Raw genomic sequence first — 25,666 nt, forward strand, 5'->3', positions numbered from 1 at the left:
TGAGAATTATCAGTCTTTTTACATGATTTAAAGTTTTAAAATTACCTTTAGGAAATCCTTGTCACAATGTCATACTTACGTCTTTCAATAATTTCATAAAAAAATGTAAAGTTTTCTCTCTTACCTATTTGTTCACATGAAATCGTTTTGTATACAAGTATTTCCCCTCATCTAGAAAGCCAGTGGTGTCTCAAGCATTTAATGTGTAGTATTCCTTTGTATATTGATTATAATGCTGTCTTTCCTATGTCAAAGTCTCAGGTATGCATGAGTCTTTTCTGTTCTTCATTTTTTTACTCCGAACCTCACCCGGGTTACCCTGGAGCTCACCATATGTAGCCCTGGTTGGTGTTGAACTCTTCATATTCTTCCAGTCTCAGCCTTTCAAGTGACGGGGTTATAGGTGTGAGCCACCCTGTCAGGCTTTCCTTATGCTTTTTAAACTGAAGCATATTTTTTCCTTGATACTGATATTTTAGTGATAAAATAATGAATCTGTACGTATCTTCCTGGAATGTCAATTTTACCTAAGAAAAGAATTTAATAATTGAAATTTATTTGAGACATATCTTCCTGGAATGTCAATTTTACCTAAGGAAAAAAATTAATAATTGATATTCATTTGAAGGTGTTTTTCAGTAAAATAAATAGGACCATTATAGAGACATGAATTTTTAAAAGATAAAATATTATATTTTGTAGAAATGTTGACCTGAGGCAGGGTTGGGGAAACATTTGAGGCTGTGTCTCAGCCTTTTTGGAAGTACATTATCCTCTAGTTTGTCAGAGTATCGTTGGAAAAGAGTGGGGCTACCTTACAGGAACTTACTTCTTTCCTTTTTTTGGGGGGGTGTCAAAATATTGTTTTTCTAAATTATGAGCATAGTGGCCCTTATTTTTGTTATGTTTTATGCTTTGTATTTTGAGATGTTAGTATTTTGTGCTTTAAAGACCTTATATTTCTCAAGACCCAGCTCAATCAACCTGTTTCTTCTGGGTACTTTTATATTTAGGATTCTTGCTATTAGTGTGCCTTTGAACTGTGGTCCCGATTGGTTCATTGAGTGGTTGTTGTGATAGTTAGTGTTCTCTGAGAGCATATTAAGTGCCTGGCGCATTTCTGAACCTGTAACCTATGGAAAACTTAGGGTTCAGTTAGCACGGCAGAGGTCAGGTTGCCTGGGTGCAGGGGAACAACCAAAAGATGCCTCTGCTGCAAGCTGATAGAGAGCAGGAGCCTATCTCAGAACCTGCCTTCTGCTGGCCCTGGTCGTCCCTTCCAGATGTTTTCCTTCTTTGTGAAAAGGTTAGCTGACTTTATTTCCTCCTGAACTTGAGATCTTCCCGTCTCAGCCTCCTCAGTGCTAGGTTGCATTTGATGCCATGACTTCTTTCCCTTTTCTTTCTTCTTTTCTCTTTAAAGGATCTCGATACGTTTCTAAACTTAATCTCAAACTCCTGAGCTCGTGATCCTCTTGCATCGGCCTCCAAAGCAGGTGGTATAGTTTTTAGCAGACTATAAGTACATGCCTCCACCTTTGTCTGTAGATTTTTAAAAATGAAAGTAAAATTCAGAGCTGATCATGGTAACCCATGTCTAATAACCCCAGGAATCGGATGGGAGGCTGAGGCAAGAGGGTTGCCATGAGGTCAGCCTGGGCTACATAGTGTCCTCAAGACCAGCCCAGATTAGAGAGAGGGACACTCTCTTAAAAACTCCCACATAAAATGAATAAATACGAATAAACTACATAAAAGTAACCATTTTAAAATGGAGAGTTTAGTGCAGTTTATACACTTATGTGTTGTGCGAATATCCCCTCTAATTCCAAAACTTTTTTATCACCACCAAAAGAAACCCTTTATCTGTTAAACAAATTATTTTTTATCCCCAATTCTAGTAACCAGCAGCCCGTTTTCTTGCCTGTTTTGTGTCTTGCACAACACAGGATTGTGTAATATGTGGCCTTTTGTAAAGTCTTACTCCTTTGACTTGGCATATGTTTTCTAAGGTCCTTTCTCTGGTTGAATGATTCAATTGTGTTACATACCACACTTAGTTCTTCTATTCATCTGTGGGCGGACATTTGGGTGCTGTCTTCCTTTCGGTTGTTGTGAACACTGCTGTTGTGAACGTGCTTGCACATGCATTTGTTTGAGCACCTGTTTTTGGGTTTATGCTCAGGAATAGAATTGCTTGGTCACGTAATAAATCCTATTCAACTTCTTGAGGAGCCACCAAGCTGTTTCCCAGAACAGGTGAACTCATTTACATCTACACTAGTATTGTTTGAGGGATTGGATTTCTCTGTATTCTTGCTGACACTTGCATGCTTTAAAAATTATAGTTACCTGTGTATGAATAACATGATGTTACAGTTAAACATGCCTTTTCTCTACTGACTAATCATGAGCATTTCATGTACCTTTGCAGATTTGTCTATCTATTTTGGATTTAGGTGTTTTTAGTATTTCTTTTGTTCTGCATCTGTAGGATTTCTTCATCTGTTCTGGACAGCAGACCTTTTCTTTGTCCTTTCCATGCTGTAGATTGCCATTTTACTTCTGAGTAGTAGCTGCTGCACAAATAATATCTCTCTCTCTCTCTCTCTCTCTCTCTCTCTCTCTCCTTTCTTCCTTTTTTTTTTTTCTCTTCAAGATAGAGTCTTTCTGTGTACTGCTGCCCATCCTGGAACTCACTCTGTAGACCAGGCTGGCTTCAGACTTAGAGATCTGCCTGCTCTGTCTCCCGAGTGCTGGGTTTAATGTGGTGTGCCACCACACCTACCTCCTGTGCAAATACTTAAACAATAAAAAGATTAAAAAAAATTCTGTGTCGTGTGTGTAGGTGGCTGCAGAGGCCAGAAGATTACTTCAGATCTCCTGGGCTGTAGTTTGTGTTTGTTAGATATCTGATGTGGGTGCTGGGAACTGAACTCCAGACCTCTGGAAGAACAGCCAGTGCTTTCATTACTGAGCCGACTCTCCAGTTTCCGCTGTACAAATTCTTAAAAGTTTGGTAAAACTCAGATGGCCTGTCCTCTCTCTCTCTTTTGTCACTGTGTTTGGTGCCATGGGAAGAGTCCCGGCTCACAGCCATTGACTTACCCTCTGTGTTTTGCTAGTGTTCAGTTTAGCTGTTCTGTCTCTCATTCATATGCTTTAGTAAAGTTTTGTACATGGTCTCCTCAGTCTTCTGCATGCAGGTTTAGCTTTGGTTTTTAAAGTTATTCATATTTTTTTTGAGGGGGAGGGTCAGAAACTACAAACAGTTCTGCTTTCAGCGTGACTGGCACAAATAGGCGGTTTCTCTTGGTTTCTGTCTGGTGAAGGCCTGGGTTGGCTGGGGCTGCACTAATAAAGCAAGCCGGGCCAGGTCTCTAGGAAGGGGCTGGCAGGCCGGGGACCATCAGACAGGTAGGAGGTTTTGAGGTAGGGTTTTGCTCTGTAAACCAGCTTAAGATAGACCCTCATAGACTATAGAGCCCCAGGCTTTCCTGCAGGTCATTATGTAGCCCAGGTTGGCTCAAATTCATGGCAATGCTCCTGCCTCAGCCTTCCAAGTTCTGGGATTTACAGATGTGGGCAGCACTCCTGGCCTCAGCTTTTCATGAAAGAAAATAAAATCTGACACTGATAAATGTCAGAGGGGAAGGGGGCATGTCATCTTGGTCTTTAAAAAAGAGAAGAAAAACCGTTTTAGATCTTTTCAGCAGTTTTCCTTGCGTTCTGGAAAATATGAGGTTTTGTTTGAAAGAATTCCCAGGAATGTTGGAGGCAAGCGATTGCCCACATACTGCTGACCCGGTGCTTCTGCTGCCGGAGGAATACAACTAGCAATGTATCAACTTTTCTTATGTTCTTTTTGTGTGTCTAGTTTTCATGTCTGTTGTCTATAAATACATAGAAAAAGATGTGCCCACCCAAACAAAACCAGCAGTTTGTTAGACGCAAGATGTAGAGCAGAATGAACTAAAGCTTTGTCTTTCTCTGTATACCTTACCTCCTGTTGTTTAAACATTAAGGGTATTTGTAGGAAAACTCAGAAAGAGAAAGGCTGGGAATGTCGTTCAGAAATGTGCTTAATTAGCATGCGCAGAGCCCTGGTTTCAGTCTCTAGCCCCCAAATAAATTAAGTAAATAAGCAAATAGATAGATAAAATGAAAAACAGTGTAAGAGAATTCTAAAGTAGCTTGTTGGGGCTGGAGAGATGTCTCAGTGGTTAAAAGCATGCAGTGGACCTGGGTTTAGTTCCCACTCACATGATGGCTCAAAACTGTCCATGACTCCATTTTTCAGGAGATCCAGCACCTTCTTCTGACTTCCATGGACACCATACATGACCATGCTGCACATACATACATGCAGGCAAAACATGTACACATAAATACATCTCAGAAAAGGTAGTTTCTTTCCCTACCCCTTTCTGGAGAGCTGGAGAGTGAGAGAGCGAGAGAGAGCGCGAGAGAGAGCGAGCAAGCATACACACAGGGGATTGAACCTAAGGCCCTATTTATCCTTAACCACATTTTAATATCCAGCCAACCCACAGCTCAGTTATTTTGGCTTTAAAGCATAATTTTTAATAAACTAAAACAGGTGATAATTTTATTTTCACATTTCATCATACAAATGAAAACTCTGCATTTTTATCCCATTTTCTCCTTCAAAACTATTCTCTTTTCTAGGAAGGGGAAGTCTTCTTTATCACACAGCTAGAAAACACTCAGGCTCAGCATGAGATTTCCTGGGCAAAGAGAATAAGTAAAATAAACCCAACGAGGAACCCATGTGCTCTGTCTGCCTAGCTTGGTCATTCCAGATCGAGTGGCCCCTGTTGTGGGGCTAAAAGGAGGTCTCATAATTGGAGGCCTGGGCATCTTGGGCACGTGGTTTCCCATGTTTGGCCCTTTTCCAGGAGCCAGTCCCCTGGGCATCATCCCAGGGGGAGGAAATCTATCATTGGCGTCGTGGGAGGCCTGTCATGTGAGGTGTGGGTATCATACCAGAGCAGGGAGAACCAGAGACTGGAGGGAGCAGAATCATGGCCCTGCAGAAGGAGGAGCAGAGGGCGGGGCTGGAGTGTCTTTCCTTGTTGAAATGGAGCTGTTTTGTCCATCAGGCTCTTGGCCCGCTCTTCATCCAGTTCTGGTAGTAGTTTTTCACATCCTCTTTCCTGCCACTGTAGTGTGTCTTTCTCATAGATGGAGAATCATGGGTAAGATATCTATCTGTGGTGGTTTGAATAAGAATGACCCCATAGACCATTTGAAATCTTGGTCACCAGGGAGTAGCACTATTTGAAAGGATTAGGGGGTATGGCCTTGTTGGAGGAAGTGTGTCACCGGGGGTGGGGGGGTGGGGGGGTGGGGGTGGGGTGGGGTGGTGGGGGGTGGGAGTGGGGGGGGTGGGCTTTGTGATTTCAAAAGCCCATGCCAAGCCCAGAGTCTGCCTCTCAGCCAGAAGGTCAGGATGTGGCTCTCAGCTCTCTCTCCAGCACCGTTTCTGCTTGTGTGAGTTGTGCTTCCTGCCATGGTGATAATAGACTGAACCTCTGAAACGAAAGGTGCCCCAGTCCAATGCTTTCCTTTGTAAGAGCTGTCCTGGTCATGGTGTCTCGTCCCAGCCATAGGGAGTATTGCAGTAGTCACAGCAGAACTTGGACAGGGGCTGGAGAGATGGTCTAGTGGTTAAGAGCACTGGCTGCTCTTTCAGAGGACCTGGGTTCAATTCCCAGTACCCACATGGCAGCTCACAACTGTCTGTAATTCTAGTTCCAGGGGATCTGGCACCTTCACACCAACGCACATAAAATAAAGTTTAAAAAATATTTAAAAAAAAAAAAAAAAAGATGTGAGGACCAGAACTTGGACAGGTTGTTCTGCAGGCTGTTGGCCACCCAGTTCCTTGACATCAGGAAATGATTAAGGCAGATTTTTTTAAAAAGTGGAAATACACAGTTGATTAGAAACAAGCAATATATATCTAATACATAATAACACTCTAAGAAATATTTATGCTTTATAGTTTTTTATTTTGTTTTTGTGAGTATATTATATGTGTACATGTTGAGTATGGTGTATGTGTGTGTAGTATATGCACATGGGCACGTGTAGGCGCATACATCCCTGTGCTTGCTTGGAAATCAGAGGACTATTGGGTGTCCTCTCCTGTCACTCTGTGCTCTGTTTGCTTGAGACAAGGTATCACTGACCCTTGAGCTAGGTGGTAGCCAGCAAGCTTAGTCAGTTCTCATCTCTGCTCTCCACGGTGCATGTGTGACCACGCCCCACTCTTGACTTAGATCTGAACTCAGGCCCTTATGTGCCATTCATCCATCCATCCTTCCAGCCCAAAATATGATGAATATTTTAGAAATATTAAGGTATTCAACATATTCTGAGTAACTGAACTATTAAATGAATCTAGTCTTTAATACTTTGAAATATGGAATTTTTTGAGGCTCTTTACCTTTCAAATATTTCAGATGATTTCTTGCTTATAAATGTCTGTAGTTGGTTATAATATGTCCATTTTGAACTTCTGTAGTTGAGTTTAATTTCTTCTAACCTCAAGATATAATAGAAATGAAACATTCCTTTACTCCAAGTTCAGAGTTTTTTCCCTAAGGTTTGGTTCATCTGCTATGATCTGTGAAATTTTTATCATTAGGATTTTTTAATTTATATTGATTGTGTGTGTGTGTGAGAGAGAGAGAGAGAGAGAGAGAGAGAGAGAGAGAGAGAGAGAGCGCGCGAGCACGAGCGCCAGCGAGTATGTGGCGGTCAGAAGATAACCGGTAAGAGCTGGTTCTTCCCTTGGATTCTGAGTGTCACCCTCGGGTCACCAAGCATGGTGGTGACCACCTCTGTCTGTGGATCCATCTTACTGGCCCTCTTTAAAACCTTTCGGAAGATCCTTGCTTACAGTTGTTTCTGTAACCACCTCTTTGTGGTTCCAAGTTTCTTGTTTGTTTTTGTTTGAAGCAAGCTCTTCTCTGTTGTCTGCAGCTCAACATGTAGCCCATGCTGTCCTTAAACTCAGAGTGATCCCTCTGCCTCAGACTCTGAGGACTGCCATGAGCTACCATGGATGGCTTTGGATTCTTTTCCTAGTCGTCTGTCCATAATTCCATTACATATGTATGTATAGAAATAGACACTTACACTTTGATATCATTCCCCCGGTTCTCTTCTCTCTTCTCTTTCTCCCTCCCACTGGATCCCTCTTCTTCCTGGAAAGTCTCCTTCCCTTTTTCATGACTTGTTGTGGCCCACTGGTTTAATTTTTTTTCTCTTCCCTCCCTCTCTCCCTCCCTCCCTCCCTCCCTCCCTCCCTCCCTCCTTCCCTCCTTCCTTCCTGACACTGTCTCACTATGTAGCGTCACTACTCACCATATAGACCACTAGGCTGGCTTTGAATTCATGGATCCACCTGTCTCTGCCTCCTGACTGATGGGATTAAAGGTGTGCACTACCATGCCTGGCATTTAGTTAGGGCTGTCTGCTTGAGTTTGGGTGTTTTTGTCTTCTTTTAAGACAGGGTCTCATGTATCCCAGCCTGGCCTTGAAATTACTATGTACCTGCTATTTTTTTCCTTTGTAATGAGACTGTTAAGATGGAAATATACAAAGTTCATTGTTAGTATTTTGCTAGTGTGTGTGTGAACGTTCATGCGTTCATGTGCTTTTGAGACAGGATCTCAATAGTCCAGGTTGGACTTCAACTTGCTGTTTAGCCACAGATGATCTTGAACTCCCAATTCTCCCGGCTCTGTATCCTGAGTGTTAGGATCACAGGTTGATGCCATCATACTTGGCCATATTCTAAGATCTTGGTTTCTTTTCTTTTAATGCTTTTTGGTCTTCTTGAGACAGGGTTTTGTCGTGGCTCTGGCTGGCTTGGTACCATCTCTAAGGCTAGCCTTGAACTTGCAGCGGTCTTTCTGCCTGCATCTGAACACTGAATGACAGTGCTGGCACACTTAACCATTGGATTCTTACAGTACCCTTATTGCTTCTCTCATCCCGTGTGTCCCAGAAGTCCAATACTCACTTGGAAAAATTGTTCTTGCTCTTATTCATAAGGATTTCTCTTTCTTGTCAGGTGTGGCGATGGTGGCCTTGTACTCAGGAGGCAGAGGCAGGCAGATCTCTGAGTGTCAGGCCAGCCTGGTCCGCAGAGAGAGTCAGCCAGAGATACACAATGAGACTCTGTCTCAAAAAAAAAAAAAAAAAAAATTGTCTTTCTCTCCTGTCATACTCATTTCTTCTCATAATATTTTCTCACCACCTGCAGTCAGGCAGTGTGGATAGAGTACTAATTGACAAATTATACTATTAATACATTCTTGTAGGAGAGACTGAAATAATTCCAGATATTGCTATTAAAAGGAATGGCTAGGTCACTGTGTCCCTGGCACACAGAACTGCACAAGATTACAGCCTGAGGATAGCAAATGTTTGAATGTTAGGTTATATATATAAAGTTATGAGTTATGTTACATTTTGGTCCAGCCCATGGGCTTGTCCTGCATGGAGAGCCTCTATCCTCAAGATTGCAAGCTAAAGAAGCTGCTTTCCCCTGTTGTCCAGCCTCGTCAGGAGCTGGTGGGAGTACAGAGACCCTCCAGGATAGTGTCTTATCATCTAATATAAGATGCTGTCTCACCATCTTACAAACAGATCTTACCATCTCTTAAGGAAGGAATCCCATTAAAGAGAGGAGTTCCTTTTCCAAGTCCCCTTTCCAACTGAAGACTTCAGGAAGTTGTGAGCCCTTCCCCAAATTTCACTGCCCAAGAAGTTTGGAGAGATGACACCCAGTCATCGGGAAACAATCTCTGTCATCTGGGTAGTTAGTCTGCTTGGGTCAGAGAGGGTCCCTCTTTGCGCGGAAAGCTTAAGACGCAGCCATCCTCCCTGGGATCTCTCTCGGCACAAGCTGTGGCCGTCCTTCCCTTCTACAGCACTCTGGGAGTTTGTGTGTGTCCTTTCTACAGCCTGTGGGGTAGTGTTCATGCAGCAACCCTCCCTTATAAACTGAATTTCAAAGTAATTTCCTCGCAAGACTGAAGGGGGCATGCCAGTTTTAGTGACTGTGCTCAGGCCCTCTTTAATGCAGGCTCCCTGTCGAGGACTCTCCTGCCCATGTCTGTGGTGGCACTGGTGAGAAGCTTGGGGATGAGAGGCAAGGTTTGGGATTTCCTTTGTTTTGTTCTTTTGAGACAGGGTTTCTCTGTGGAACAGCCTTGCCTGTCCTAGTACTCACAGAGATCCGCCTGCCTCTGCCTCCCCACGCTGGGATTAAAGCACAGTGAGATTCAAGGCTTCCTTTTTTTTTTTTAAATAATATTTTTTTTATTAAGAGATTTTCAAGTGATGTATGTGAAACATACTCTTTTGTTTTGTTTTTGTTTATTTGTTTTTTGAGAGAGGGTTTCTCTGTGTAGTTTTGGTGCCTGTCCTGGATCTCATTCTGTAGACCAGGCTAGCCTCGAACTCACAGAGATCTATCTGACTCTGCCTCCTGAGTGCTAAGATTAAAGGCATACACCGCCACCACTGCCTTCAAGTTTTCTTAAAAAATGTTTAGTTCTATTTTTTTGAGACAGGATTTCTAACATATCCCAGGCTGGCCTCAACTTTGTTAAATGGCTAAGGATGACATTGAGGTTCTGGTCCTGTCTAGACTCCCCAAGCGCTGGGAATTACAGGATGCACCGCTGCAGCTTAAACACTACATTTATTTGTTTCTTATCTATACAAAACCCAAAATAGTTTTATATAATAATTTTAATAATTTAGTGTATGAAACAACATTTTATGATGTGGAATTCCTTACTCAGTGTCATGGTAACACTAAAATGTTTTAGCTTTCAGAACCATTTAGGGTGTGTGTGTGTGGGTCTGTGGGGTGTGTTTGTGTGTGTGCGCACACGCGCGCGCACGAGGCCAATATTGGCTGTGTTCCTCAGTTGTCCTCCACCTTAAGTTTTGAAATGAAGTCTCTCACTGAATTGGGCTCACAGGTTCTCTAGGCCAGTTTGCTAGTGAACATCACAGGATCCCCCTCTGCCTCCTGAGTACTGGGATTACAGTGGAACACCGCCACAGCCAGTCTTTCTGTGGGTGCTGGCAGTCCACGCGCATGTCCTCCTTGCTCATTGAGCCATGGCCCCCACTTGGGGTTGAAGAGGGAGGCTCGGCTCACTTAGAAAGAGACTTGACAGTGCATGGGGGTCTTTTCATCCTCCCCCGTTTCTTCTGTTCCCTCTCCTGAGCCGTCGTTGTTCTCACTCAGTTCTTTACTTCTTATATTCCCGTAACTGGTGCGTATCTCTTCAGCTATCTGGGTCTGAAAAGTAATGGCCGAATAAAAGCGATATTCCGCAGTTCTGTTTTTTCCAAAATTGTAAGTAGCCATGAAATTTTCATCCCCCAACCTCAATCCTTCCCTGAAGGGCAGACTGTTCAAGCTTGTAGATTTAAAGACTACCTTACATGCTATGTTTTCTGTCATTTTAAAGTTTGTTTATTTCACTCATTGACTGCTGTGTTTGCATCCTTTCATCCCTCCCTCTCCCTACTCTAGTTTTTCTTGACTCCCTCAACCCCCTCTCCTGTTCTGGCCTCTTCTTGTTTAACTACTCTTACTACATTGCTACGTGTGTGTCTTTACAGGTGTGAGAGCTGTGTGGATTTGCTGTTCGTGAGAGGAGCCGGGAACTGTCCTGAGTGCGGTACTCCACTGAGAAAGAGCAACTTCAGGGTACAGCTCTTTGAAGATCCCACCGTTGACAAGGAGGTTGAGATTCGGAAAAAGGTGCTGAAGATGTAAGTGTCACTGTTGAGGGATCGGCCAGCAAAGAACTTGAGCAGTTACTTCAGTAGTCACCACTGCTGCCTGCTCATGTAATTTTGAACAGCTTAGCAAGCATGCCTACTTGACAACATGTATTAAGTTTATAGTAACTGTAATATCTAACGTTTGTTAACGAAGAATGTTCTTCATGAGTTTCCATGTCACCCTTGCACAGGGCCATGCCCCTCTCCGTGTCAGCCCAGCTTTAGTATGTGTGCTGCCAAAGCGAGCACAGGAAGAGCTTGGCTGGTGTTTTCACAGCTTGCCCATTTGCTATTGATTAGTTAATTAACAAATGCCCATGTGATATGGATTAGCAGTAATTAAGAAATGATATGTAAGAGAGCTATAAGCTTTGTTCTCATGAGGCTTACTAGTAAAGTAGTGTAGGATAATAGGGAGTTAGAAAAAATAGCCGGACGGTGGTGGCACACATGGTGCATGCCTTTAATCCCAGCACTCGGGAGGCAGAGGCAGGCGGATCTTTGTGAGTTCAAGGCCAGCCTGGTCTACAGAGCGAGATCCAGGAAAGGCACAAAGCTACACAGAGAAACCCTGTCTGGAGAAACCAAAAAAAAAATAAATAAAAAGAAAAGAAAATAAAGCAGTAGACAAAACGCATTTACTCTAAGGTTTGAAGAAATAACATTTAAGTTTCAGTTTGAAGCTTATTTAGATAAAATATTAGCTATACTTTATTTTTGCATGTGTGTAGGTGCATTTTTATGATTTGTTAGGCGTTTTGAGGTTCATTTTATTTGCCCTTTTGTTATAAGGTACTTTCTTATTTTTAAATTAATACATTTTCTTAAGGTTTTGTTTTGTTTTGTGTTTTTGGTGTTGGGGGAGTGAACCCAATGCCTTGGGTACACTAAGCGTATGCTCTGCCTCTGAGCCACACAGCTAACTCACGATTGACTTTTTCCCCCTTGAGACAGGGTTTCTCTGTGTGGCCCTGGATGTTCTGGGGCCAGGCTGGCCTCGAACAGAGACATCTGCCCGCCTCTGCCTTGTAAGTGGTGGGATTAAAGGCGTGTCACCACTGCCTGGCTTACTTCTTAATTTTTAAAAATAATCATTTTATTTTTTTATATTATCTTTCTTGTGAGTGTGTATGTATGTGTGGGTATGTACATATGAGTGCTGTTTCCCTGGGAGCTAGAGGTGTTAATGTTGGCTCCACCAGGAGCTGGAGTTACAGACAGATGTAGACTACCAGATGTGGGTGCTGGAAACTGAACTCAGGTCCTCTGCAGGAGTAGTACAGATTCTTTTTTTTTCTCTGTCTCTCTTTTTCATGTTATTAGTTTATTTACAATCTTATTTAGTATAAGAATTCAACAGTTTAATCCATAAGAGTTAGAGATCACACCTCTTAAACATTCTTTATAACTGTTAAAAGAGTGAGTTAAACATCCTTGTTTCTTAAGTAATTGGTGTCTTACTATAAAGAAAGGTGCAGCAAATCCAGATCCAAAGTACAGGGTCTCATAGCCAGTAGGCACCGCTTGTTTTCCACCGAAAGTGGCAAGTTCTTTCCCGGCCCTCCCATCCTCATGGTGCCTGCAGCAGACCTTGGAGCTGGTGGACCCCAGATGCTCTGGCTGCTGCTGGAAGTTCTGCATGGACACAGAGAAGGCAGGCGGAAGAGAGGGCTGCAACACTCCTGTTGCCTTTGCTCATGACCTTGCCATCCTGAGCATAATACAGGCTCCTAACCACTGAGCCACCTCTCCAGCCCCTTTTAGTCATTGTTTGAGTGGCGTCATATGGCTTAGTGACATCTTCCTAGATGCTGAGTTGATAATGCTTCATCAGTGGCCAGCTGATCTTGACTTGTACTACTTCAGGAAGTCATCTTTTCCTACTGATTGTTTACCTTTAACCTTTTCATTTTTGCTATTATTCACTGATACATTACAATATTTATGTGTTTTGTGACCTGTTTTTTAGGTCACTATTGTCATGAAAAACTTTTTTCATTTGAGCTTCAGTTTTCTGTAATTGATGACTATAATAAATAAATAATATAGTTTTTAATGATATGTCTTACTTAAGTTCATTTCACATCCCTGAAGTACCTCATTAAATCTTTTTACTTAAGTTCTTTAAGAATTGTCATGTGATAGCATTCTCTTCTGATTCTACATCTTCTCTTAATCATAAGAATCTTCAGAGCAGTGTTTTTGGGTTGCATGCATAGCACCATGGTAGAACACATGCTTATCGTGAACAAAAGTCAGCCTTCCACACCCCACAAAAAAATAAAATAAATAAATAAATAGAAAAACAAAACAAAAGGAAAATCAACCCAACAAAACCTTCCTCAAACCCAGCTTGCATTCTTGGTCTAGTTATAAACCTAGCATCAAGAGCACAATGTTTTACACAGTAAACAATCTCTTTCTATATACCATGCATCAATTAAGTAGGGATGAGCAAGCTGGTTATATGAAATGGTCTACCATGATATATATAACTTGGGTTTTTTTCTCTGTAGATACAACAAAAGAGAAGAAGATTTTCCTAGTCTACGAGAGTATAATGATTTCCTGGAAGAAGTTGAGGAAATTGGTACGTTTTAATTTGATGTGCTGGCCTTGAGATCTTGTGCTATTATCTTTTAGATGCCTAGACAATGTCTCACACAAAAGGCTCCTGATGGTTTTGTTGGGGTTTACAGGTTACTTTCTTTTGCAATTGAATTATATTTGTCAAATTTAAATCATACAAAGTAAAGGGTATTCTTAAGTCATTTTGTCTTAGAGAAATTATTATAGAGGTAATACTTCTTAGCTGCATGTACCAATTCTACCAATGCAGTTTAAGCAAACAGAAATACTTGGACTTACTTTGTAGGATTTCTGTTAACTTTGTCTATGATAACAAAAGACAAAAATGCTTATTATTGTTTATGCTTCCGTGGAACAGCAGGTTGGGAAGACTTTGAAGCAGGTGACTATGGAGTAGCATTTTACTAGTCAGTGTTTTCCAGGCAGACATAGAATGATCGTAGTACTTCTTTTCAATCTGATTAGTCACAAGGTGTCTTCCTCACAAAAGTGTGTTGTCTCTGCTTGCTTCCTTCACTTTCAGGGCTGGCTAGGGATTGAGCCTTGTTTCTGTTTTGCTAAAGAGAATTTCAGAACTGTTAAAAGGTATGGACGTTGTAATACATTGATTAAAAACATTAAGCTTTTTAAAGTTGTGATAGTTGGAGCTGTTGAGATGACTCAGCTTACCACCACACCTGAAGACTTGAGTTCCATTCTGGGACCCACACAGTGGAAGAGAGCCCCAGCTCCCCAAGTTGTCTGACCACCACACATGTGCACTAAATAAATCAATGTAAAGTACATATTAAATAGGTAAATAGAAAACAAAAAGTCCTGTATTTATTACAAAGTACAGGTTTGTAAATGATATAAGAGTGTAGCCTATGAAAATTAGACAGAAACTGTGAGGATCAAAGAGTCATCTTTTTATTCTCCCAGTTCATAACTTTATTATTAAAACATATGATAAAAAGAATCATTAGAAGGTTTTCATATGTGGCAAATTAAAAAAATTCTAATTCCTTAGGTATTAGTATTATAATTGTAAAAAATTTCCTTCTGAGAAAATCTAGACATCTCTTTCTTATCAGGACTTTTCTAAAGTGTCCAAGTTATTTGTTATGCCACAATAGAATAGAAGCATGTGGAGAACATAATTTAGGATTTTTTTCTGATATATTTTAGTGCCTTAGAACTGCTGCTTTTCCATTCTCAATGTCATCGTATATGTTTTATGTGTATTAGCAAGCATGAGTCCCTGTGGGTTTTACTGAGAAGACGGTAGAATTGTGGATGCTGATGCAAAGGACCGGTAGATACAGACTGAAGATGCTCATGTGTAGAACAAGCAGGAGGATTGCTGTCACAAAGAAACGGTTTGCGGATGCACTAAAATCAGTGGGATTAGTCAAAACTCTGTGATACAAAGCAGGTAAAAGCACAGGGCAGGTTGAATCCACTGTTACAGTTCTAAGCAGGTGTTCAAGGTAGCTAAAGGAAATTGAAGGACAAGAATGAAACAGCAAGGGGTCCTTGACTTTTCACGACGTGCTGGTTGAGCCTGCAAATGTACTTTCTTCTGTGAGATGAACTAATTTGAAGGAGTGAGCAGCCTGGGGCCCGCAGGTTCATGTTTAGAAGTAGGCACTAGCGACAGAACAGGGCAAGCTTAGATAGCGAGACTATGCAGCATGTAATACCTTCTTCCTTTTCTTTGAGATTCTGTGTCACTATGTGGTCCTGGGTGTTCCCATAATTGTTATGGAGGTCAGGTTGGTTTTGAGCTTGCAAAGTCTTCCTGCCTCTGCTTCCCAGAGTCTGAGATCACAGGCCTGCACCATCACAGCTGGCCTGTAATACTTTCTCTTTCTCTGTGTGCATGTGGGTAGAGATCCCCATGCATGTGCGTATGGAGGCCTGAGGTCAGTGTTGGGTGTCTTTTTCTGTCCTTCTCCACTTTCTTTCTTGAGACAGGGTCCCTTTCAGAATGTGGAGCTCACCTATTGGCTAGACCGTCTGGTGAGCAGGCCCCTGGGATTTTCCTGTCTCTGAATGCCAGTGCTGGGGTTACAAGTATATGCTGCTGTGCCTTGGTTTTGGGTGCTAGGAATCCAAACTAAGGTTCTTGTGCTTGTTTGGCAAGCACTTTACCCACTGAGCCACCATCTTCCCCTGTAATACCTCACCAGATACGAACCTATAGATCAGTGTCTTTGATCTGAACATGATCATGCCATTATGTATATTTCCTGAAGGTGTATCTGGAAAGTATATAGAAACTCTGACCCAATGTCTAGTTAACTGTCTCACTGGACAGCTGACATTTCTCGGTCCTTCCATAGCCTGCTGACTCATGCCAAAGCATAATGATGCATAGTAAGTGCTTTCCATTAAAAGCTGTCCTCAAGTTTGTCTCTGTTCTGCTCTCCAGTTCATTTATGCACCAGGGATTATTTGCACCAGTGACTAAGCTTTCCTAGACCAGTTGTGCTTATTATTTTATGCAATTTAGTCCAATAATGTATAATGCTGGGAAAATTATATAACTGTGTGCTTTGGCTCCCCTTAAAAAAGTGGAGCCAGCACTGTAGATGGTAGTTCCAATTTATATAAAAAAGAAGCTGAGCTCCTGTTAAAGACTAGACATTGGCTGTGTATTATTCAGTTGGAGGTTGACTGCTTGTGTTAGCTTCTTTTCTGTTGCTGAGATGAAACACTGTGACCAAGGTAACTTATGAACGATAGAGTTTATTTGGGCTCACAGTTCCGGAGGGTCAGAGTCCATGATAGTGGAGCAAAGCATGGAGGTTTATTTGGGCTCACAGTTCCGGAGGGTCAGAGTCCATGATGGTGGAGCAAAGCATGGAGGGACGAGCAGCTGCGGCCGAGACTTGGATCTTCATCTACAAACAGGAGACAGAGAATACCCTGGAAATGATTTGAACCCTTTGAAACCTCAAAGCCTGCCTCCAGTGACACATCTCCTCCAACAAGATCATCCTTCCTAATCCTCCCCAAACAGTTCCATCAACTGGGGACCAAGTATTCAAACATATGAGCTGATGAGGGCCATTCTTATTCAAGCTACCACATTGATGTATTAGTCAGGGTTCTCTGGAAGAACAGAATCAATAGAATGAAAATTATATTAATTCATTTTACATTTGATGTAATTATCTTTTACTGAAATAGTAAGAATAGCTATCTCACATCTGAGAGGCTGCCCTACCTGTAGTTGCTTGGTCCTTGAGACTGGACAGTTTCCAGTCAGAGTAGTCCCACAGTGGCTGTCTTACACTGGAGAAGTTGACAACTCAGTAGTTGTTCAGTCCGTGAGGCTTGGTGCCTCAGCAGCCCCAGTATGGTGCTGAAGACCTAGAGAGCTACTGTTCTGCAGTCACTGTAGAAGCCTGGAAGTGCTGGTCCTAGTACCGACAGAGGAATTGCCAGCAGCAGCAGCAGCGGCAACAGGATCAATTCACTTGGCAGCAAGAGGCCAAGCAAGCGAAAAGCTAGTAATCTTCCTTCTGCTGTGTCCCTTTTTAAAAAGTCTTGGCTGCCACCAGAAGGTGCCATCCACATTTGGTGTGGTCTTCCGGCTTCTGTTAGGGTAATCAGTGTAACTCTTAGGTAAGGCTTATTGCTCAGATGTTTCTAATTTGAGACAAGCTGACATTAAAACCAACTGTCACAGCTGCATAGTTATGGTGTGTGTTTTTAAATTAAAATAGTCTGAGGGAGGAGGTGAGGAGGAAGGCAGAAGGGCAGAGAGGGGAAGAGAGGAGGGAGGAGAGGAAGAGATTTACCAAACTCAGAAGCTTCACTGGGCAGCGGAGCCAAGAGAGTAAAGGAGACAGTCCGCAGCTGGGGAGGAAATATCAGCCGCTGTCACCTCCTGCATTAGCTCCTCCTCCGTTGCTGTGATAGAGAACGGCAATGTTTGGAAGAGGGAAGAGTTTGTTTTGGCTTACTGTCCCAGAGGGAAGCATGGCAGCAAGCAGCAGACATGGTACCTTGAACGGAAGCTGAGGACTCAGATCTTGAACCTCATGCCTGGAGCAGAGAGCACACACACTGGGAATGGCAGGAGTTTGTAAAGTTTCAAAGCCCACCTCCAGTGATGCGCTTCCTCCAGTAAGGCGCTGCCTTCTAAGCCTTCCTGAGCAGCACCACCAGCTGAGGCCAGGCTTTCAAATGTCTGAGTCTGGAGGACATTTCGTTCAAGTCACCGCATCTCTGAAATGTACAAGAACCATTGGCAGCTCAGTGGCAAGAATACAAATGACCTTACAAGTCGACATTTCTCAAAAGGAAACATACAAGTATCTAACAGGTACATGCAACATTGCTCACATCACTATTCATCAGGGAAATGCAAATTAAAATCATAATTAGATACCACCTGTTAAATGGTCCCACTGCAAAGAAGGAGCGTGTGATGTGATAGGTTTGTTAATTAGCTTGCTATAATAATTCCACATGTGTATGTACATAAACCAAACATCACATTGTACTCTATACATGTATATAATTGTTGTTTGTTAAAAAGGCTGGAGAGATGGTCAGTGGTTAAGAGCACTGGCTGCTCTTCAGAGGACTCAGGTTTGATTCCCAGCACCCAGGTGGCATCACACAACTGTCTCTTACTCTGGTCCCAGAAGATCTGAAGCCCTCTTCTTGCCTCAGAGGACACCAGATATGCACAAGTTGCACAGACATGCAGGTCAGCAAAACACCCATACTTACAAATACATATTTTTTTTCAAAAGGTAAATATGAAATAAGAAACTGTAAATTTGGCTTTCAGTAAAATTTAGTCTGTGGCCCACAATGAACCAGTGAGGTTTTTAAGGGACACCCCCCCCCCTCCAAGACAGGGTTCTCTGTGTATCCCTGCAGTCCTAGAACTTGCTCTGTAGACCAAGCTGGCCTTGAAGTCACAGTGATCCACCGGCCTCTGCCTCCCAAGTGCTTGATTAAAGGCGTGTGCCACCACTTCCCCACAAGGGACCATTTCAGTAGTGTGGATGAGAAATAGGAAATCATAGAATGTACAGTAGTAGTGGGCATAGTAAAGAGACATTTTAGAGAGACTGTTCACTGATTTGACATCCTAAGTGGGTTAGAAAGAATCCACAGATGACTTGAAATATGACCTTGAACACTTCAGTCAGGGGTGTTAAGACAAGGCGAGTGGGAGCGCTGGGCAAGTGTGAGGACCCGAGTTCGACCCCAGGACCCAGGCGAACAGGTCAGCTGCGCTGGCCTGTGCTTGTCATCCCAGAGCTAAGGAGCCAGAGACCGCAGATCCATGGGGATTGAGGCCAGCCAGCCTAGCCTACTTGGCACTTCTTGGCCAGTGAACTACCCTGCCTCAAGAAACAAGGTGGATGGCTGTCATGGAAAGTGACACCTAAGGCTGGCCTCTGTCCTCCACTGCATGCATATGTGTGCCTGCACCCTCTACACGACCCCTCCCCCACAAAAGGTAACGAAGGTTGTAGAATCGTGGTTTTTATTGTTTTGTTTTGTTAGATGGGCGGTCTGCAGAAATGAGGGATAGGATAAAATCATTAGTTTGGGACCCTTAAAACTGTTGGGTGTGGTTCTACCACTTTTCATGTGGCATTGTTCTGATTGTTACTGTAGAAATAGAACTTCTTTCAAAATCTTGTTTCTGTAACTGTCTCCTTTGTGCTTTGTCTTTCAAAGATATTTACATGTTCTTGCCATCTGTATTGACTTTCTCTGTTAGTTGAAAGAACAAAATACCGATTTAATAAACACCTGCTGATTACCAGAGTGAGCTGCTGACACACTATAATTTTCACAATTCTGAAAAGACAGGCATTAATAGCCCTCTTGTATTTGGAGAACAAGCACCAAGAGCTCAAGTTGTGAATCGTGACTCAACAGTCTTCTGTCAGTGCTCCGAACATACGTGATAGGCCTAATGAGTGCTTTGTAGTCTATGTGTGACTATGGGATGCTGAGAAATAGTCAGAGACACGTGAGTAGCATGTGGGTTTTGGCTTAGTGTGGTGATGTATGCATGTAATTCTAGTACCCAAAAGACTGAGGCAAGTGGTCGTGAGTTATAGGCCAGCCTGGGTTGCAAAGGAAACCCTGTCTCATAAAAGAAACAAGTAAGCAAATAAGAACGACTTCACACCAACTAAGTAGCCCACCACCAGTGAGGAAGTTGTCTAGAGCTGTTTTTTGGCAGGTGTTAAGAGTTGTGACTTTAGTTTTGTAGTGGAAGTGTAGCGTTAAGGATGCTTAAACGTACAGTGAGACTTAGAGATAGGAGGTCAGTTCAGGTCTGAGTCACAGAATGAAGCTGAAGACATCTTGTTATATAAATATCATTATGAATTCCTTGACTAGCACATGTATAAAAATTAAAATGTGCAGTCTTGAATAATGATATCAAGGACTTACAATAGAAGACACACAGGAAGATGAACTTTCTTGTGGCATTAACAATAGGCCCTTCTCTGTGGGGATGACAATGGGCACATAGAACCTTTTGTTCCCCCTGGCCCCAGGGATCTCCTCAAATGTTTGTTCTTAGCTTCATAATAACCAGATTATTCTTTGGGTGCAGAGAATACTTATTTTAAAAGGGCAAGAAAGCCTGAAGGGCTTTAAGTATAAATTCTGAATGTCCAAAGACTTTTAAAATTGTACTTAAATGACATTAAATCTTCCAGAAAATATAATAGGGTTTTTGTTTGCTTTTAATTCTTGATTAGAGTCAGGTCAACATCTGAGTCACACCAACAAACAGATAAAGGGTCAGATGGTTGTTATAGGAAGTCAGCTTCTGTCCCTTCTCTGAGGCTCCCGTGCCGTCCCAATTCACTATGGCTCAATAAGCTTCCTTCATCTGAGACATTTTTATGTTAGTAATTCCATTTCATGATTCTTATTTTTTGAGAGAAAGTGATTGTATTATCTGTGATCATGATTCACCTCTATTATATTGCCAATACCTCAATTTTCCAAGTTAAAAATGAAATAAACATTGTCTATTTTGCTTTTATTGGGATTTCTCATGGCATTTGTAATTATAAAAGAAACAAATTGCATCTAACCATATGAATTGAACTCAGAATTGACATTTACTTACTTTTTGGATTATGTTTAACAGCAAGTTTAAACCAATAATAAACAGGAACATTCTAGGTCTTATAAGACATGTACATTGAAAAAAATTATATAGGGTATAAAGAAAGTAGAAGAAACTAGAAGAAGTCATGTACTTTTGGCATTCACAGAAGGGGAACTGTAGCTGCAAAGTGGTTTTGTGTGTGTGTGTGTGTGTGTGTGTGTGTGTGTGTGTGTGTGTGAAGGGGGGGGTAAATACCAAATCTTTTATTGGTAAAACTGTGTTTCTAACTCAGTGCATGTATTTCCATTGGCTCCTGGCTACCTTCAATTTTCATTGTTTTTGGCTTTTTTTTAAAAAATTGATTCTTTGTAGATTTCACATTATGTATCTCTGTCCCTTCATATCCACCTTCTGCCCTTGCAACCTCCCCCACAAAATAAAATAAAATTTAAAAGAAAACTAAAAACCAAAACCAAAACTAACACAACAACATCAGCATTCTTAGTATGGAAGCTGTGGTGTGACCCAGTGAGTCACGCGGTACACTCTTTGGTTCTTACATCTTTACTTGTAAGTGTTCCTTGCAGTGAGTCATTGGTCTGGTCCGAGGACTCTGGCTTCTGCTACACTATCTGCTGGGCTCTCCCCGGGGTTCCTCTTGGATATCCTGTTGTTGTCTTGTGTCCTGGAGATCCTGCAGCTTTGGATCTGCAGGTCCAGCCCTTCACATGCCCCAACAGTTCTTAGATGCTGTGGTTGTTGGGGTGGGCCAAGTCATAGCCCTGGTTCTGAGCCTGGGTGGTAGCTAGCTGGGTTGGCCAGCCTGCCAGCTTCCCTCATGGACAACACCAGGTCAAGCTCTCCAGCATTGCTGCAGCTAGCTCCCCCGCTGCAGCAGGCAGCAAGGAGAGAGGCCGGTTCTCCTGCTCTCATGCCCGCCCACAGCCCGCCCACAGCCACCCCACCAGGGCCCTCTCTCCTGTCTATTGCAGACCAGCTCTCCCATCCTTCTTCCCCAGTGCCATCTCTCCTGCCTGCTGAAGGTGGCTAGGGGTGGGGGGTGGGGGAAAGGCATCTTCCCCTCACTCCTGCCACAACGGGGCAGGTGAGAGTGGGTGGGGTTAGCTCTCCTGCCCTCCTGCATCCTGGACTGGCTCACCTGGAGAAGTGAGTGATAGGGGAGGGTAGTCCCTCCAGATGACAGATGAGGGGTGGGGTCAGATTTTTTTTATGCACGTTTGAAGGGCCAGGTCACCTGTGCCCCATCAGCAAAGTGATTTGTAAAGGCCCCTGTTGGAAACCTGATGCCCTGAATTCCACCCCTGGAACCCATGTGATGGAAGGAGAGAACTGATGCCCACAGTTGTCCTCCGACCTTCACATGCACTCTGTGGAACACAGACTCTCTTTCTCTTATTTAATAAATGTAGAAAACACAACCCTATAGCTGTAATGTATGAATTAGGCTAAGTGAGGTAATTAGGTCAAGTGCCTGTGTTACATATACCATAGATATTTGCAGTATAGGGAAGGTAGACTTTGACTTTTTATTATTATTAACTTTTAAGTGTGTGTGTGTGTGTGTGTGTGTGTCCATGCCAGTGTCAGTGTCCATAGAGGGCAGAGGTGTCAGATACTCCTGGAGCTAGAGTTCAAGGTTGCCATGAGTGACCCAATAAGATTGGTGGATGATTAAAAGACACAGGAGAACTGTAAAGACTGATACTCCAATGAGGAAGATGTCAAAATGCTGAGTATTTGGCTGTTATAATCATCTTAAGATTTATATTAAAACCATTTCATGCCATTGCTTCCTTCCTTTCGCAGTCTTCAACTTGACCAACAATGTGGATTTGGAGAACACCAAAAAGAAAATGGAAATATATCAAAAGGAAAACAAAGATGTCATTCAGAAAAACAAGTTAAAGCTGGTTAGTTGCTAAGTATTCTCTTCTTTTGTATGAGTGACAAAATTTTTCACATAATACTCAACAAGATTTTATCAGTTCTTGGAGTGTTTCATGCAGTGTAGTCTAACCATATTCACCCCCACTCTTTCTGATTCTTCCTCAATTTCCCACTCCCTTCCCTACCCACCCATTTTTGTGTCCTTTACAAAAAGCATTTCACAGACAGTTTGTGCTGCACAAATATCCTTGGATGTGTGCTCTTTCACTGGAGAGTTACCAGCAGCTACACTCTGGGAGAAATTGTTTCTCCCTCTCACAGCAGCTATTGGTTGCCAGTGGCTCCATGGCCAGGGGTGGGATTGTGGGCTAACTTCCTCTCCACGCTGGGGTTTAGTCTGGCTTGGGCTTGGACAGGTTTTGCACATGCCGTCGATGGTGCTCCGAGGTCCTGTGTGCAGCTGCTCTGCTGTGTTCAGAAGACACTTTTTCCTTGCAGTCCTCTACTTCCTCAGGCTCTTCCACTCGGCCTGCCACCTCTTCAGCCTTGGGAGGGGCTGTGCAGTATGTATGTTCATTGAGGGTGGAACATTCTGCAATTTCTTAGTGTGTACGCCTTGGCCAATTGTGGATCCCTGTTACTCACCATCTACTGTGCATAGAAGTTTCTCAAGTTGGGGTTGATAGATATGTGGATCTATGGGTATACCACTAAGTCATTAGGAGATGGTTTAACGCTCTATCCATTTGGTGGCATAATGGTAGTGAATTCTCACTATTACCTGTCTACCAGCCGTAAGTTCCTAGCCCGTCAATGGTGCCAAGCATGGATTTCGTCTTGTGGAGCTGGACTTGCAGCCAACGAGAAAGTGGTTTGTTACTCTCACAGTGTTTGTGCCACTGTTGTGCCAGTGGCTGTGTCTTTCCAGAACAGTGGCATCTTGCAGGGTTCATAGCTGAGGACGACTGATGAGTGATTTTCTCTCCACTAGTTTGCGTAGCACCTTCCAGAACTATGAAGCTAGATAGTAGGAATAAAGCTTTTCATTCCATTCTGGGCTGATTGGACCAGGTTCTAGGACTCAGGTATGTTTCTTTGCACTGTCAAATTCTGGAAGGTAACCAGTAGTATTGGTAATAGCCTGCAATGTTTGGGGTTCTGTGGGACCTCACTGGCCAGTAATTCCAAAAGAAGTAACTCATACCCGGTATGGGCTGTTTATTTGTTAACCTCTCAGATTTTTTAGGGATATTGTTACCCTGTAGCAGTGTAACTTAATTTTAACTCTTTATTGTGTGTGTATATTTTATGTTTTGGAATGCTTCTATAGTAGTAGGTTTCCTTATATCGCTTGTGAAAGGTCTTTAGTGTTATTTCTGTCTCTCCCATCCTCCACCCTCTCTCTGCTCCCGGTTTACCCATTCCTATTCCATTGTCCCTTTCAGCGCTTCTTGCCAGTGCAGTCTCACTGCTCTGCCTTGAGAGCCCCTCCCCATGGCCATTAGTGATGTACTGTCCTCTATGGGCGTTATAGATGAAGCACACATCTGAAGAGTCAAAGCTAACATCCACAGATGAGAGAAAACGTAACAACTTTCTAGGTTTGGAGTACCTCACTCAAAATTATTGCTTCCAGCTCCAGCCATTTACCTACAAATTTTATCTGGTATGGGTCCCTCAATGTGGCACTGGCTGTCCTGGAACTCTATATAGCCCATACTGGTCTCAAACTCTCACAGATTCACCTGCCTTTGCCTGCCTCCTAAGTGCTGGGATTAAAGGCACATGCCATTAAGCCTTGGGTTAATTTTTTTCTTGGAGCGGAATAATATTCTATTGTGAAAATATTACCATAGTTTCATTATCTGGTCATCAGCTGATGGCGTCTAGTGGTGTCCATTAAAAACAAAATGGCTGTTTATTTCCTGGTATTGTGAATAGAGCAGAAATTACCATGGATAAGTAGGTATCTTTCAAATATGATGTGGAGTTCTTTGAGTATAGGCCCCAGAGGGATATAGCTGGATCATATGATACAGCCTCTTATGGAAATCAGTGTGGAGATTTTATAGAATATTTAAGAAACTACCCTCCTTTTAAAAGCAGTTATATTCACAAGGAATTTAAACAGAAATTTAAATTCCTAGAAATAGAGCTCTACTGTATAGATGCATGTAGTTAGGGGGTAGTCACATTACTATAGCAAAAACCGTTTTGTCAACATTAAGTTAAACTCCACTTCTTAAGGAATGGATCTTTAAGGTAGACAGCTGTTACTGCTAGTGTCTGTCTTTTTTATTACCTTTTTTATTACCTGAGCAGTTAAGTTTGCATTTGAACGCTGATCAAGCTCATTTCCATTCTTGGACTTGACCAACTAAGCTTTAGCTTTCTTCAGAGCTCTGAGTTTGACTGTTTTATATACCTCATGTAAGTAAATACATGAAGTATTTATTATGCTTGGTTAAGTTTCCTTAAAATTTCTAAGACTTATTTTGTGATCAGTCCTGACTAAAATTTTGTTTGTTCTTTAAAAGAACATGTAGTCTGCTCCTTTTAATATTTTGTGTATGTATTTTGGTGCCATTTTCTATAGTATTGTTTGAGGCCTGTGTTTATTGACAGTCTGTCTGGATATTTTGTCCATTAATTAAAAGTGGACAATTTAATTTTTCCCTGTGTTGCTGCCTAGTTCTGCCTTCAGTTGTCATTGTACAGGCCTTAGATGTTTAGGTGACCTGATACTGAATGCATCTATGACTTTTATATTTTCTTGTAGGTTGAGCTTTTCACCATTCTGTTGTGTATTTCTTTGTCTCTTGTGACGGCTTCTGACTCTCAGTCTGTCTTGTCTCTCATTGTATTCCTCATCTCAGTGAAGGTGCTGGTACCCACCAGTGCTCCAGCCGTGGTCCAGTCTCTGATTTGTTGATGGCTTATGTTGGAAACCGGGCTCCTCTTCTAATTCTAGTAGTACATAGTGAAGGGGCCTTTTTGTCAAGTTACTTGGAGGCTCTTCTACCCGGTCTTCCTGTTAGCTTGAGCCCAGTTCTGTTTGTGTGCATGTCTCACTGCTTCTAGTCACCTTTCTAACCCACTCCTTGGGGTCTCTAATGTCTTCCTAGGGATCCTCTGGTGTTCTAGGGAAGTGCCATGATCTTCCTCCTCCTTTTCTCTCTAGCTGTATTTAAAACATTCTTCCATATCTCAGGACTTGCTCACCCC

At 42.5% G+C, this 25,666-nt stretch overlaps 1 protein-coding gene across 1 annotated transcript in view; it reads left to right on the forward strand.

The window, feature by feature from the left end:
- Mnat1 (MNAT1 component of CDK activating kinase) overlaps positions 1-25,666 on the forward strand; it is a 169,547-nt gene that overhangs the window by 44,820 nt on the left and 99,061 nt on the right. The window contains exons 2-4 of the mRNA XM_036206682.1: positions 10,684-10,836; positions 13,365-13,438; positions 22,361-22,464. Of these exons, the coding sequence (XP_036062575.1) occupies positions 10,684-10,836; positions 13,365-13,438; positions 22,361-22,464 (331 nt within the window). The remainder of the gene's footprint in view (positions 1-10,683; positions 10,837-13,364; positions 13,439-22,360; positions 22,465-25,666) is intronic.

This window comes from Onychomys torridus, chromosome 14, assembly GCF_903995425.1.
Source record: "Onychomys torridus chromosome 14, mOncTor1.1, whole genome shotgun sequence".
NCBI lineage: Eukaryota > Metazoa > Chordata > Mammalia > Rodentia > Cricetidae > Onychomys > Onychomys torridus.